At 40.3% G+C, this 17,028-nt stretch overlaps 1 protein-coding gene across 8 annotated transcripts in view; it reads left to right on the top strand.

Annotated features, from left to right (window-relative positions):
• Positions 1 to 17,028, top strand: part of ss (aryl hydrocarbon receptor spineless) — a 40,700-nt gene that overhangs the window by 14,401 nt on the left and 9,271 nt on the right. For 7 of the 8 annotated variants that reach the window (XM_089469499.1, XM_089469474.1, XM_089469477.1 and 4 more), the window contains 2 exons: positions 3,229 to 3,419; positions 12,303 to 12,427. In XM_089469499.1, coding sequence (XP_089325625.1) covers positions 3,229 to 3,419; positions 12,303 to 12,427 — 316 coding nt within the window. Of the gene's footprint in view, positions 1 to 3,228; positions 3,420 to 12,267; positions 12,428 to 17,028 lie in introns of those variants that run through there. The other variant, XM_089469508.1, reaches the window with a different exon arrangement.

Here is a 17,028-nt window from a genome sequence, read left to right on the forward strand (position 1 = left end):
TCGTTAACAATAATCGATATCTTTGAAGAAAAATTACAGAATGGATATCATTAAATCTAGTGACGATACATCGTATATATACACAATATACGAATATCTGATAGATCTGATATATCTGATTTTAATGTAGAACTTTAGCTTTTGCTATATAACAGCATCTGCAATCAAAGAGAAATCTGTAAAAGCATAAGTCGCGGTATGTCCTAGGCGTGCATACCCCACTAGAGTACTCTTACATGTTTCTTTCGAAGTACGATTGTTTCATTGTTTTGTTTTTGGGAGAGTTGCTTATGGAATTTATTTTATTACATGCCCTCCTCGCAGAGCGTCGCCTCTTGGGCTTTTTTTCTGCTGCTGCTGCTCCTGCTGCTGTTTGTATGTAGCTGTGCAGTCCCGTTGCCTTCTTATAGATAATAAGAAAATTATACATTTTATTCGACGGCCGCGTTGCAGGCGAATGCCGCAATGCCCTCAATTAGGAGTAGTTTGGTATTGTATCCCTTACGGTTTTCGCTCTTCGCCTTTCGCTTTAGTATAATTTGCAGCCTTGACTCGAATCCCAAAATTCGGCATTTGAAATTGGGAAAGGCTCGAATTCAAATTGCATTCCAATGCGTCTAACGGTTTTATCATCGTCTCTGATCATACTCATAGCATATCAACTCATCTATATAATCACCCACTCCTTCAGCGATTTGTCGTTTATCCTCAGTTTCGTCTCTCTTTAGTCGTCATTTTCGGTTGTTTCGTTTTTCGTTTTTGCTTCTTTTTTCGTACCGCCAGACACCAATAATTTTCTAAATTCTGCTTTTTTGCGTTTCGCCTACTTCGTAATCGCCCCAAAGTTCTGAGCTCGCATTTAATTAAATTAATTAACGTTTATTTGCCATTTGCGGGACTTTATGGATTTGTATTGCGAATTTAATATTCCAATGATTCACAGTGGGCTTTTCAGAGTGTTCTCTATACTGTATGCTTATGAGACCGAGCCTCAATAAAGTACTCGGAATGACACACACAGAGGGAACTGGAATATTTGACTGATGTGCAGAGTAAAAAGTAATTTCGGAGAGTTTAAAACTTGAGAGATAGTAGAAATAATAAATAAGTGGAAATAATATATATTAATATAAACTAGTAGACCTATTAAATTTCCATTAAGACTAAAAATTATATTTGAAAACTTGATTCTATACTTTTACCTGAAAGATCTTTCTAAAATATGAAGAATATAAATATGAAATTGATGTCTTGGGAACATTAGTTTAAGGACTGAGAACTTATCATTTGCTATCATCAGTAACTCATAGTACAATAGGCCATGCAGTCTGGATTATATACTTTTAACTGAAAAATCTTGTTGTATTGAATGTGAAATTTATTTGGATTTTACTTTTTTCACTTTTACTTTTTTTTTTTTAATTTTCAGCAATGAAAAAGATGAAAGTACAGTAGTATATTGAGCCTATTAGATATCATTAGATATCAAATTTTATTTAACTCAAATATTTAGTTATTTTCATATTAAATAAAATAATAAATTAAAGCTCTAAAGCTCTAAAAATTATGATATAGAAACAAAGTTGCACTGATTTAAGCCAAGTACATTTTAAAACATATTTCATATGCTATATGTTTGCTTCCAACTCTAGCCTTTAAATAAAATCCAACTCCAGCTCCACGACTTGACTTCACAGTAAATCGAATCTAATTCGCTTGGCATTTGTATTATTTGCGGTATTTTATCGAGACTTCATGGTTGTAGAGCTTGTGAATATGAATGAATGATTCACTTGACTCATTGTCGTGTGTTATCTTTGGCGACAGCGCTGCATACCAAACGAAGCGCAAAACACACACGCCTCGCTCTGGCAGCCGGATCAGGTGCATTCTGCTGGGGATTGGAGGTCCTTTAGCAATTTGAGGTACATGTCGTCCTGGCGTTGACACCGAACGGACATGCCGCTGACAATTACGTGGAAAGCAGCTCAAAAAAGTGCCAAACGCCAGCTGAGGCAAAAAATGTCGAGCAATTAACTTAAATACATTTCAACTTTTTACGTGCAATCGCCCCACACAGTCCTGCTCCCGACTCCTGTTTGCCACTTGGCCGCGTGCTCAGCTTAAGTGAGTCTACTCAGCGCGAGTGTGTATCGAAGCAAAAAGTTAAAAAAAAAAATTCAAGCCACAGCGCGAAACAATAAAAATGTTCAATGTACTTACAATACACAAAAAAAAAAAAAAAAAAAAAAAAAATAGAAAAACAAAAACAAAATAAAAACGACAATTTTTAAAAGAGTCTAACGATGAGCGGACGAGTGGAGAGGGCAGGGAAGCGGGCTATGTGGGTTGACGTTGGCCCTGAAAGGGGTCGCTCATAAATTACAACAGTAATTATATTTAATAACCGCAATTAACTTAGTAATAATGTCAATGAAAATGATGAGACAAAATATGATTAAAACCAAACACAAACAGAAACACAAAAGCAACAACAGCAACAACAACAATGAACAAGAGCCAAAGCAAAGCAACAGAATAAGAAATAAGTATAGAATGCTTGCCAGCTATGTAAATCCTCAGCAAAAGTGGCAAATCCCCCAACTTTGAACGCTTACGGCCAAGATAATGCGGGCTTAAGCGAGCTGGATGCTCGAGGAGTGGACGGGAATCGCCAGCCATCATAAAAGACTCGGGCACTCTGCATTTATTGGCTTTATGGCTGGAGCTGGTTCCTGGCCAGTATCATATCACATACGGCATTTAGATTTACAATGGCTTTGGCCGGGATTCCTTTATGCTTTATGGCATTTAATTGGACATTCAGATTAGCTGTGCTCCAATTGTGGTGGGGCTTTATGATTTGATTCGCGGAAAGAGGCCAACAGATTGTTGTTCTTCAAGCCCAATTTCAGGGGCTGTTTATGTAATTAACAGATCAAGTGGCCGTTCCTAATCGAGTGGCTATGCCCGAGTGCTGCTTGACGGCTGTGAGGGTGGTTTACCTACTACCACTACCTAATACCCATTATCCATTATTCTAGGGTAACTGATAACTGCAATTAATGTTTCTGACCTTTTCGTCCGTTTGCTGTTCTTTTTCCTATTCCAAGTTCACGCCGTCAGCTGCGTTTTGAAGGTTGACTCAACGTTTACATGCATGAAATTTGTTTTCATTTTCCACTCACTTTCTCTTTCTCTCTCTCTCTCTCCGTCTCTCTCCTGCAGCCTGAAGCCCCCGCCCAAGGATGGCGTCACTAAGAGCAATCCATCAAAACGGCATCGAGAGCGCCTCAATGCCGAGCTGGATCTGCTTGCCTCGCTGCTGCCCTTCGAGCAGAACATACTTAGCAAACTGGATCGACTGAGCATACTAAGGCTGTCCGTTAGTTATTTAAGAACCAAAAGTTATTTTCAAGGTAAGTACGGCTATCACTTTTAAGCAACTAGCGCTAAGAGGGTGGCTCTAGGCTAAAGCTGGCGACTCCCATTCGTAACCTCTATCTCAGACCTCATCCCATATGGCGGACGGGCCGACGTCTTCTTCTTCTCCTTCTTCTTCTTCTTCTGACATACGGTGCGATACATTTCGGCCTATTAAATCGATTATGCTAGCATTGCCAGCGAGCGCTGCTGCCACTGAATGGTGGCAGACCCTAAACATGACTCATAAATGATTCAAAACTAATTTCAACGCCGCAGTGGGGCGTCCTTTCCTCTCTCTCTCTCTCTCTCACTCGCACGTTGTCTATGTTTCCCTAGTCTTGATCCCTGCTCAGGGATACCCACGCACACACACTTACTTGGGAGTATAAACACACGCACATGGCGAAATTAGTTCTGTTGACGGATTAAAGTCGAACTAGGAAACAAACAAAAATAGAAAGAAACATTTCAGTTTCCGTTTTAGCTTTAGTTTGTTTTGCTTTAACTGAATAAATTTTCAGATATCAAAAACCTTGTATATTATATGTAGATATTATAGATAATATATAGGAAATTGCATTTTACATGCTTATATATAATGGATATTGGATATGTAACATAGTTTCGTATTTTCAGGACAATGCATTTTTCATTTGTTCGATATAGTTGAATATGATTGAATATGATTCTTAAAACAGAGTTTTTGTTTTATATATATCGTATTATTTAAATTAGGTTAGGCTGAAATAAAAACCAATTTCGTCCTATCTTCATTTTTTTATCCATAGTTTTTCAGACTTTTTTTCTTGGTTTTACCTGGCAAACGAATTAAAGGTGAGCCCCGAACGAATAGGAAATGGGGAAATGGTAACATTTTTGGGGGGCCTGGTAAATCGAATCAGACGAATGAGCAACACACACACACACTGTCGTAAATGGAGGGGTTGTTTTTTGTTTCTTTTCGAAATTTTTAGCATAAGTATTTCGTGTTTTTTTTTTTTTTTTTGTATTTTTGTTCGTTTCTAATTTAAATTAATTAAAACAATGCAATAAAAGGAGAACGAACTTGGACGCTTTGATGGCTTTATTATTGACTTAGTTCATTGGCATTTCGCAGTGCTTAACGACACAAATTTAATTGCCCTTTGTGGGGCTATATATGTATATCCATATAGTATATCAGGCAGATGAAGTACCCGCTCTGAGCATTAATTAAATGTGAGTGCAAAATTTGTTGGGAAATTCGAATGAGGAACTAAGGACATGCCCGCAGACCCTTTGTGCGACATTTGTGACTCACGTGTCGCGTCCAGCTTTCTGGGCTGGGCTCATCCTGTGGCTGTCACTGTGGCTGTTGCTGTGACTGCGGCTGGACACGGGCGAGCACTGAAAATAGTCGAGTAAATATTTTGACAATTAGCGGTCAAAACGCAGTTGGGCGTAAATTGCAATCGCAAACAGTTGCGACGGCCAGTTCAAGTCCGTCAGCCAGGACACGTGCCCCGTTGCAGTGGGCTAAGTCAATACATGATCCTAAGTTTCCTTTCATTAGAGGCCAACGACCACTTGGTTTAAAAACAGGCACGCGCTGCGTTTCCTTTGCGCATTTGGACCGAACGACGACGACGACGGGTTAATGGACCAGAACCGTTGCGCCGTGTGCTCCCGTGAGTGCCCAGTGTCCTGTCTATACACATGCACACACATATACAGACAGACATGTCTTTGTACATCTAATGTTTGTCCGGAGGTTTGACAAAACGTCGCGGCACAGGTCAAAGTTTGTTTACGTTTTGGCTTTATTTGTTTGCCTAGATGTTTTTCGGATATTATCAGGATCATTTAATTTACAATTACTGCAGAGGCTAACCCCCTCCAGGAGCGTGTGTGCGTGGGTGTGGATGTGTGTGTGCGGGGTGAGCCTCGGCTTGTGGGATTTCGAAAACTTAAGCACTCAATGCAATTAATTGAAGCAGCCAAAAAAGGTTTAGATATACATATAACTATTTATATATAACAACAGAAAGAGACAGAGAGAGAGAGAGAGAGAGATAGAGAGAGAGAGAGAGAGAGAGAGAGAGAGAGAGAGTGAGTGATGGAAAGGGCGAGAGTTTCCTATATAAAGCTCTGTTCTATGCTTATGTGCAAGTTCTTATGTGTGTGTGTGTGTGTGTGTGTATACACACATTTAATGGCCCACTGGAGGGTTGCTCGCCAGACACCAAACGTCCTGCATCTATATAGGGGCAGTTGTTGACCCTGACTTGCGCAAAAGCGAAACGGCGAACAAGTTTTCTCTATACCAGAGGGAAAAAATGGAAAAGGAAAGACGAAATGAATGAAAAGCAAAGTTCGTTTTCATTTTCGCCAGGCTTGCGAAGCAGCTTTCCTATACTCCTAAAAACTTGACGGCAACAGCAACAACAACAACAACAACAACCACAACAACAACAACCACAACAACTCAAGCAACAACGACAGCAAAAAAGAAGCTAAATAATTAAAGCGCGCTGCTAATGGCCCATTGTCTTGGCCTGGCCCGAAGCCCCCGTCTGGTCCACCCACGCCATAAATGCTGGCCAAGCGTTGGCGCCTTATGGCCAGCAATAATTGTTAAGACGCGCAATTTGTACATTTTTAATGTACTCGTTACGTCTCTTTGGTCCTTTGCCATGGCCAGCTGTCGCCCCACCCCCGCCTTGCCTAATTGATGAGTTGCGTAATTAACTGCAAAATGAACTCAAATGCTCTCATTGATAGTTTTGTTTAACCGTTCCAAATGCTGATTGCACGCAATCCAACCAAAACTCTCTCTCAAATTGGCCAATAACCAAATTGAACGTTAGCTCAGACTTCCAGAAGACAATCGATATCATGATACTAAATATTATTCAAATCAGAATATATTACATATAAATTAGAAAATTTAATTTAGAAAATTCTAATTTCTAATTTTAATATGTTTACTGTTTCAATTATGTAATTAAAGCAGAGGCGAAAGAAAACCCATTTTGAAGATCGAATATTATTATTACTATATGGATTACTTATAAATCAAATATAATTTAAATTCCTAATATGCATTCATGTCAGTGATTAATGATAGAGAATAGATACACTAATTTATACATTGATTACGATTAGAGCTGACTAAGGACAATGGATTAAGTTGGATAGTCGAATATTCATATATGATTTGGATTACTAACCAATCAAATATGCTTTATATATAATATATATTCATTACGACAATGGAATATCGAATACTCATGTATGAATTGGATCAATTTAATTACCAATCAAATATGCTTTAAATTCTTAAGACATGCATTCATTGCATTGCAGCGACATATATAGATCAGAGCCGAGCAAAGACAATGGCGACTTGAATAACTGACAGACAAAGGTTGGCAATGAGTCGCAGTTGACTTTAGACGCTTTTGGTAATTGGAGCCAGGCAGTGGGAAAGCGTGGATTGCCAACCAGAGTTCCCACACGTGATTAAAATATGAAAAATATATAAAGTCTTGCATACATTAGTCTTGGCTTAGACCCGTAACAGATTCGCCAGCCAGTCTGGCTGGAAGGCTCTTGTGCGGCGACTGGTTATTGAGATCTAGTTCTCTCTGAGCTCCAATCTCGTGGGAAGCGAGTTGCAATAGGCGCCGTGTGGCAACCTGCGAGCTCTGGCGAATGCGTCACATGAGCTTGGGCACAGCTTTTAACTGTTTCAGCTCGGCTCAGCTCAGTTTCTTTTATGCTAACAAGGTCACCTGTCCAGGCAACGAAATTTATGCTTTCGATAGAGTGGGGCGCAGAGAGGGGGTGGAAAGTACGGTTGGGTCAGGTGCGGGTAGTTATGCTATTATCAAAATTGCCGTTAAGCGTTTGTTAATGGAGCTCATGGCCATGAGCTATGCGAATCGCATAGCCCAAGGGGCCAAGGCTCAGCTCTTAACCTATAAACATACTAAGCTCCGAGACTCGCCAATTTTTTCGTGCATATACATGACTTTCGTGCGTTGCTCCAGTTTAGGCCCATTAGCAGCCACGGAGGGGATGGATGATGGCTCCGCTAAAATCTATAGCCAGACAATGGCTCGCCCTGGCGCAGGCGGACATGCAATCAGTCAGGCAATGCACTTTAAATACGACTGTCCCACCTCGAGGAGGAAGGTTGAAGCCCACTATTGTTGTTGTTGTTGCTGCTGTTGTTGTTCTCAATTGTCACGCCGCTCGGCCGAGTTCAGTTTTGGCAAAGAGCTGAGGTCTAAAGCAAGAGAATGCGGCAGACAACATTGCGTGACTTACGTAGGTCGAATTTCCATTGCCTCTCACTCACTCACTCGCTCTCTCTCTCTCTCTCACTCTGTCTCTTTCTGTATCTCTTTATACTCTTAAACTATATTTTGCCCTATCGCATGCAACAAAAACAACAACAGGTACATTATCTAAAGGCCTAGTTCAATTTAAACCGGTTAAACACGCGTTTAAAGAACTGTAAGAATTCGAAATACAATTACTAATTTAAAAAGATTATTTCTCTTTAAGAATTTGTCTATTTGTGTAAATCTAATATTAACTGCAAGATATTCAATAAAGGAAAAAGATAGATAAAGAGAGACGATGAATAGAAGATCACTCAGTTCATGGAATCGTTTTAGATTATTCTTGGCTTGTATACCAAGCTCTATAAGTGTTAATAAGTATTTTGGAACAGTCTCTCGCAACCCTTCTATGTTTGTCTGTATCGCCTTTCAGCTGCTCTCCTCCTGCCAGACATTGCCCAGCATTTTGGTGCCTGTCAGTTTTTCAATCAGTTGAGCTGATGAGTTTGGCATTTCCATGACATATTTGCTTGGGAGCACGGAAAATATTTGCCAAAATGTCAGAATTTAAACTTTATTCGTTGCTTGCGCCATGCCGTACCAAGGGACACGCCCACCCATCACCCAAGCCCCCGAGCGAGCGACCGTCAAGCGCATAATTGACGCCATTTTGCAGCAGTCGTCGCAGCTAGCATCGCTGTCAACGTCGCGACGCGACGTCTCTGCCGGCAGCGCTGCCTACGTCGCTGTCTTAGTATCTCGCTGCAGCAGGCGACGCAATTTTGCAGCCGCAGATGCAGCCGACTTACAGTGGGGCATTTGCCCATTTTTACTAGCAATTATCATCATTGCTGAAAGAAGATAAGGAATAGAGCATTACGCTCCGAGGAGTACTAAAAAGATTTAGACCAATTCCTAAATAGTTGTTATACATTTGAAGTATGACGAATTCTCTTGCGGACTCTTGCATTTCAGCCCACTGTGCGACGTCGCTGCTATGTATCTTTCGGGTCGTCTGCGCGCACATTTATCCGACGTCGCGACGTCGGTTTTCCGACCTTCTTTTCCCTGGCCAGCATTGCGCTGTGTTGGGTGTTGGGCGCTGGGTGGCTGGGGGGTGTTTTGGCTTAGCCGTCGCCATTATTATGTGTATAGAGCCCGGGACCCCGCCCAAAAGTTGTCCCGCCCCTGATACCGTCTGCATTGCGCGCTGAGATTTTGCGTTTTCCGCCTTGTCAAGATTTACGTTCATCCACCAAATGGACGACCACGACGAGGCAGTGGAGGCACGGCGAGGGGCTGGTGGTGGTGGATTTCAGCTTAAGCTGCAGCGCAGCTGAAATGGCGTATTTTCTAAGCTCTGCAGCGAGGGCCAGTCGAGCAGTTCCACTGCGCACATATCAGGCTTATGCCAAGTACTCAAAAACTACTAAAGGAAACAAATACCAAACACGCCCAGAAATGGAGCCAGATTTGCGGCCAGTCCCTCAATCCCTTATCCTGAGTCAGTGGCCAAAGCTGAGCCTAATTAAATGTGTTTATGCACGTGAATAATTTAACCAAAGCAATAAAAGAGCAGAGAAATAAGGTAAAATAAAAAATATAACTGTAATAATAAGAAGTACAACAAGTCGCAATGTAAACTGAACCTAATTAAATTATGAATAATTACCACAAAATGTTGCTCTAAAAGGCTTTCGCAGCCATCGCACGCACATGATGCAATTTGTTTGGCCCGCATTACGTGAAAGCCAACGTTTTTGGCCCAGCCGGAGGTGGTGGGGGTGGCGCTCGGACAGCCAACGGAGGGTCAACTATTTGTTTTATCGCACTTTCGCTAAAATGAACACTCTAACACACACAAGGCTTGCGGCACTTTTGTTAATTTGATAAAAAGCTAAAGCAGCGCACAGATTAGCCAGAAGGACCGAGCCGAGCCGAGCCGAACGGAGCTAGGTAATGGCCAAACCTCAGTACACTGGAAAAAATTAACTATATCAAAATTAAAATCCACTGAAGTCGAAACATATTTAAACTATTATATAATATATATAATAACATAAAGAAAATTAATTCTTGGCAGTTAGAAAGAGGCTCATATCAGGGGTTTGTCCCCAATTTTCTTGAAAAAAATCTTAATTAGCAAATTTAAATATCTCTGTATGAAAATAATTTTTTTAGCATAAGCTTTGTATGATTGCAAAATAAAGCTCAATAAAATAAAAATAAAATAAATATGCCTGACAGTAAAGGCATATAGAGATTTATCCATAACCATAAACTTTCGGAAAACTTTAATGAATTTTCATTTACTTTCTTCAAGCTTTACTTTTATATGATCAGCAAAAAACAATTTTTCATATAAAATACAACTGTACATATTAATCTATTATTTAAAGCAGCTTGAATCATAGAACTAACTCATATCGCTCAGTGAGCGTCTAGTTTTAGGGGTAGGCCTCAGCCCCTGGAGCTGCTAATTGAAATGAGAGACCCAGGAACTGTAACTGGACTGCGGTTGCTGTAGTCCTTGCTGTGGTCCTTGCTTTGGTCCTTGCTGTTGTTGTTGTTGTTGTTGTTGTTGGTCCTAGTCCAGGGGTGGCTCGGACATTCGTCTTGCAGTTAGTCGTGGTGTAAATTAGGTTTTGGGTTTTATTCATTCTTCATATTTTTTGTTTTTTGTTTTTATTTCACTCTCATTTTTATTATTATTTCCATTTGCGCTGATAAAAATCATAATTTATGACATCAGCTGCCGTGGCATATTTTATTTCAAGTCGCATATAAATTTGCTTATAAACTTTGTCCCGAAAACCAGAGACAGAACTCACTGAAAATATATATTAGCTTCAGTTTTGGTCGTTGGACGCCATTTTACTTTTTGGGTTTTTTTCTTACCTCGGCTTTTTTTTGGATTTTTCGTTTATCGCGCATAAATCAATTTTTGTGACAAATTTATTATAAAACTTTAGACGCAGAGGAAAGTATGTAACGAGAAAGTCCCCAGCCCCCAAAATGGCGACTGCCTAAGGGTGTTTGTCTAGGGGTGTGTGTGTGTGTGTGTGTGTGTGTGTGTGTGTGGAGATGGGGGTCTAGCGATAGTATGGGAACGAAAGCTGGTGCCAGGCGCTGGCTAGGTTAGAGAAAGAGAGTGTGAGAGAGAGGTGGAGCGGGAGCTGGAGGGGAATCTCATAAAATATTACAATGACACCATAAACAATTTTTAGTACTTTTCCATGCCAGCTGTAAATATTTATTGTATATTATGGTCGACTATATAGCGAGTATATACATAACTATATTGGATTCAGTGCTGTCATAATTTTTCGAGCAAATAGAGCCAGATTGGCAAAAAAAAGAAGCTAAAAGAAGCTAAATTCAGGAAAAAATAAGCCAAAATAAAAGCTGGGTTTAAAAAACACTATTTTCTTAATTAAATTCATTTATGATTATTCATTTGTTTTTAATTGTTTGATTCCTTTAACTATATCTCCACTTTCAAGAGAAATATTCAAATCAGGAACGTCGAAATCATCACTCCACTCTCAACAGAGACGTATTTAATAACGACACCTAAGACCATTAACGTAGAAATTATAGATATATGTATATGCATATACATATATACAAATTATAAAATATTCAATCTTTTAAAGAGAGGTCAGGTGTTTAATAAATAATTGTTATTTACCAAGCCGCTTTGTCACTTGATTTGTCCAAAACCAAAATAAATTTAACGCTTCCAATCTTATTTCTTCCAGAAAATGAGGAGCCAACGAATGTTTAATTATGTTGTACATTTAGTACGGTGTAGTTTAAATCGCTAAACGCTCATGCAGTCGCATAATTTTGTTTGGCGGAGAGTACCTAGGTTGTTGATGAGAGCAATTAATGTGTGATTTGCCACATAGAGGAAAAGTGCTGTTGGTTGTTGCTGTGGTTTTTGTTGGAGTTTGCCCAAAATCAATTTTTTCTTTCTGTGCCCATCCAATTCGTGCACGTTAGTGTTTTTTTGTTGACACACGAGACCTGTTGCTCATACCACGAAATGATTTCTATAGATTGTATGATATAAAATCATGTATCGATACTTGTATTCATGATTTTTTGTGTTGACAGCGATAAGAACAAAATAAATCAAAATAAGTAAATGAAAATTAAATAAAGCTAAAATAGAGCTAAATTAATTTTTTTAAAGCCAGAATTCCCGCAACCCGCCGTTTTCAAATTTTTCCCGCATTGGGACTTCAAATAAAGCCAGATCTGACGGGAAAAAAGCTAAAATGACACCCCTGATTGGATTTTTATGAAGTAACTATGGTATCCAATTGGTAGGTACCATGACTGCGGCTGGGGCTTGGGGTCTGGGGTCTAAAGCGTTTTCCAGCGGGCTTATTTATGGCCCAGCAATAGGACTAAAATATTAATGGTTAATAAAATATAAAAATTTCGAGCTCATAAATATTTAAGCTCTCTTGCTATCTCTCTCTCTCTCTCTCTCTCTCTCTTTCAGTTCTTTTCTAATAGTCGCCCTCTTTCTCTTTGCAGTTGTTATGCATAAGGATAAGGAGGAGAACGGTGTCCTGCCGCACATACACGCTCACGATGGCTACAGAACCCGTGAGCTGGGCGCCTTCGAGCACGGCCTGCTGGACGGTGATATGTTCCTGCAGGTGAGTCGCAACTGCTACACCACACCACCCCACCCCACACTACCCCACCTGAGCTCACCTGAGTCCGACATCACCCTCACCGTTTTGCTTAATTTGTCTTCATCAATTTGTTTGACCGTTTGATGGCTTCATCGCCAGGATATGCCGCATAATCAATCAGCGCTTGTTTAGCTAGCAGAGGAATGTTTTATATGTAATAACGTAGAGATGTGCATACATATATGTATGTGTGGCTAGCATATGTATTCGATTGATAAATGATTTGTCGTGTCACGCAAAGCTTCGGCTTGTAGATTCTCTTAAATTCTGATGATTTGCTTTTGAGTATAGAAAAATTGAAAATTGTTTAACAATTGAATGCAATTAGTCTCCTCGCTGCTGTTGTTGTTGTTGATTGTGGCTGCATTCAATTGATTGAATGTGTAATTGGCGCTTAGACATGTGTTACCATAATATTTATAATTAATTTTGGGCCAGTTGCACTTCAAGTTTATGTGCCACGCGCTGAATTGCTCAAACTTCAATTAAATTGTCTCACAAACACACACACACACAGACACTCACACACACATGTTGCAAGTTGCATGCTTTTGCTGAATTAAAGCGCTTTTGTGGGCCGCCGTTGCCGCTTGTGGCCAGGCGCGAACATATGCACTTGTCACACTCATGACAGTTTAATTTAATGCACACATAGCTCAGCCGGTCAGAGCTAGGCCAAGGGTGCAGAGCCAGGGGCAGAGGCAGACAGTAGCCAAACTGCGGAGTCGGAGGCACGCAATTGTGCAACATGCGCTTTATGCAACTTTTTGTTGCTTTTTGTTGTTGCTTTTCTATTTGCTTTTTTCCTATTTCTTTCTTCGTGTGTTTGTGTTTTTTGTTTTCGGTTGCACTGCACAATTCAATGTCAAAGTCTGCAAACCGGCAAAGCCACACCCCCTTTAGGGCCCATTAGATGCGTTTCGCATGAGAAAGCAAACAAAATTGCAACAAAATAAAAGATGTTTGAAACTCTTCACTTAATATTTGAGACAGATTGAATGAGTCTTAGCAATCTATGCTGAGCTCCGATTAAGGATATACAATGATCTATCTGATCTATCTGACTTTCCTATCCGTAGAGGGTTTTTATAAAATTATGAGCGAATAGGATAACTCTCCTTAAAATAAATATTTATATAATATACAATATAATTAAATATAAACATATAATATAATACATAATATAATATATAAATTAATATAAAATAATGTATAATATCTCATTTCATAAAAATGAGTTTTCTCTATTACCCTTGTCTTTCATGGCGTATTACTATACCATAGACGAATTCTGCCTCACCGATGATCTCTATACTAGATCGTTTCTACGCTTATGATGAAGTCAAATTCCATGTTGATAATTGTTTATGGAATTCTTACGTTTGTCCATTTGAATACAAATCGATTTATTGCCAATGAAATTGAAGATGGATCTCTTCTGTACATTACAAAGTTATAAGCTACATATGTGCATATAGTTTCTAATAGTTGATCTCTTCGAAGTGGTTTTAAATATAGAATTTTACTCTATATTCTGTAGCTATTTTTGTCAGTTTGAACGAGTATTCAGCAGTCGATTGCACGAGATTCCAATGCATTGCATAGGACTTCGGGCAGGCTAATGTGTGAAGACCGTCGTAAGCATATGCAAAACATAACAACAAAAGGAAAAGAAAAGAAAAACTGCATATTGCACTTGGCATAGGCCGCTGACGCCTCTTGCCACATGTCGCGCGCGCATGGGGCAACGCAGCTGCAGCACGTATACGCAGAGTGCACATCAGGACACGGCCAGAAGGACTCGGACGAGTCGTGTGTCTCCTTGCAATTTGAATGCAAGCCAAAAACTTGTTGTTTTTAGTGTGCCTGGCTGGCCTTCCGGCCCTTCCGCATGGGCGAAGTTCAGCTAATTGCCGAGCTGCACAATTGTGCATTTCCGTGCATATTTTTGAGCAGCGCAGAGAAGGGCGTGAGGAAGGGGGAGGCACGAGGGAGGTGAGCAGTTGTTGCATATTTAGTTTTAATAGCTTAGGTATTTGTTACCTGTTGCCCGTTTCAATTGCTCATGAAGTTTTTCTTTTGTTGTTGCTGTTGTTGTTGTTGTTTATTATGGGTCACATATTATCATTAGAAAATGGCGTTTTGTCACGCAGCGCAGCTCATGCACATGCAGCCATCTCCCTTGCACTCACGCAGCCGCTGCTACCGCTCTTGTTACCATTGTTGCTCCACATTTGCAACAGTTTTGGAGCGACTGTTGACACACATTTGCAGGCAGGCGGCTGCGAAAGCGGTTTAATTAATTAAACTTGGCGAAATAAAGACATTGATTTTAAAGCAGCCAAAGCAACAGGCAACAATTGGGAGCGAGAGTAAGAAACAGAGTGCGAGTGAGAGGGCGATAGAGAGGCCGTCCACCTGGCGTATGCGCAATAGCAATAGAATTGCTGCTGGCAAAAGCTAGCTGTAATTTGAGCAGCTTCCTTCGCATTTTATTAAGCAATTATCTGCCAGGGGTCCCAGTTAGCTAGCTAGCCCAAGAGACAAGTTGGCCAAGGGGTCAGCTGGCAGCTCTTCGCCAAGGAAATGGTAAAATAATCGCTGCCAACTTATCAAAACACAAAACAGTAATGCAAGCCGACAATCAAATGAAAGACTAGATACAAAATGTATATTAAGTAAGTATATATATATATATATATACATTTTTATATACGTATATACACTTATATATTACATTCGTACGTCTGCCGCGTCGCTGGCTGTGCCGCACAAGACGGGCGTGTATTATTAAAATCGCATTAGAAGACGCCGCTGCCTCAAAGCACATCAACTGCTGCGGACAGCGCGGACAGTTGGCTCGTATAAACTGATGCACAGACAGACGCAGATTTCAGATTTCAGGGGAAGCATCAGCAACAGCAGAGAAAAAGAAAGCGAGACAGCGACACAGCGCTATTAGCGACAGAGAGAGCGAGAGAGCGGGACAGAGAGTGAGAGACGGCTAAAACAATTAAGCTGCATAAAAGAAATCTCGCTTGACGTAGGGTTATTTAGTCGAATTCATATACTCTTTCAGGTATATTGCTTTTAAGCTAAGCAACACAAAAACACAGCGAAAGAGAGAGTGAGAGACTACCGGAATATAATATTTACAGTTGAATCCGTATACGACTTTGCGACGAAAATTCTGGTCCCCAGTCAAACTTATACGGTTGAAGCTTCTTCCAGGATAACGACGATACCCTAAGCGTCGTTATATCCGGATTCTACTCTATATTTATGCACATATGAATCAAATCATAGCGGAAGAAGGAAATTAGGGTACAGGTCACACAGATGCAATTTAATTATGATACATATTTGTGTTATGAGATTGGTCGCGTCTAAGCCTTTTTCTAATATACCGTACCTTTGGAATTGTATCTCTAATTTTTGGTAACTGAAGATCTCGATTTATATTCCTAATGCTTCAAGGGGCTCCATAGATCTTACTTAGGGTTTTTGCCTGTAAAACTCGCAGTTTTTCGGGTGCCTCTTGGTAGAAGTTCCATACGGTTGGATGTTATAGAAGGGACTAGAAGCTGCCTAAAACTATATGACTACAATCTCGCTTATCTTGTGCTTAAGTGAAGGAAAAACTAGTCGAATATTGCACATCCCTTTCAGAATTACAAGCATCGAAATTTTTTTTAATTTGATCATCTTTTTATCAGTATGCACACTTATTCCTGATTATTCCTAGGCAAAGGCTGTGCAATAGTTTAGCAGAAAATCGTCAGCCAATCAAATGCCTAGCAGCATGCCTATGTTTATAGCTATAGAATGTCTCTCTCACTCACTCTCCGTCTATTGCTATCCTTGTCTGCCGCACTGCAGCTACTGTTGGCAATCTTTATGAGATTATTGATGTGCTGCCGCCGCTGGCTTGACGACAATCGCCACAGCCGCAACGGCGCAGGCAACGAGGCACAACCTCAGATTTATATATATTTATATCTACATATCCATATCCATCTCCATATCCATATGCATATCCATGTCCATCCCATATCCACATCCATATCCTTTGGCGGGCTGTGTTGATGCGTTTTAAATTATGACGCCACTTAGTGCTTATGTCGGCTAATACCAGCTCTGGCAACACACCGGCCGTCTGCCTCATATTGTTTCTGCTCTGCTCTGTAATTAGCAGCAATCGCGCGCATTTGTCTCAACCAACTGCGAGGATGGAGCCAAGCAGGAGTCGTCGCTGCTGCTGCTGCTGGTGCTGCTGCTGCTGGTGCTGCTGCTGTTGTCGCTCCTTATTCTTGCCTCTGTTGCAAATTGATATTTAAATACGCTCATATTAATTACAGTTGCAGTTTCGGTCCGTCTTTCTCTTTATTAATTAACACCGTCCCGTCCCCTCGACGCTAATAAGAGCTCAAGCAAATTTGTCTTCTGAAACGCACACGTTTCACACGATGCTTTTGAGGTTCTAGTAAAATATGCAATATACCATATTATAGTATATAATACTACAATATTATTAGAAATATATCTGTCTTTCGATTCAAAGT

Source organism: Drosophila arizonae, chromosome 2, assembly GCF_054131065.1.
Source record: "Drosophila arizonae isolate 15081-1271.41 chromosome 2, UAZ_ARI_1.0, whole genome shotgun sequence".
NCBI classification, from domain to species: domain Eukaryota; kingdom Metazoa; phylum Arthropoda; class Insecta; order Diptera; family Drosophilidae; genus Drosophila; species Drosophila arizonae.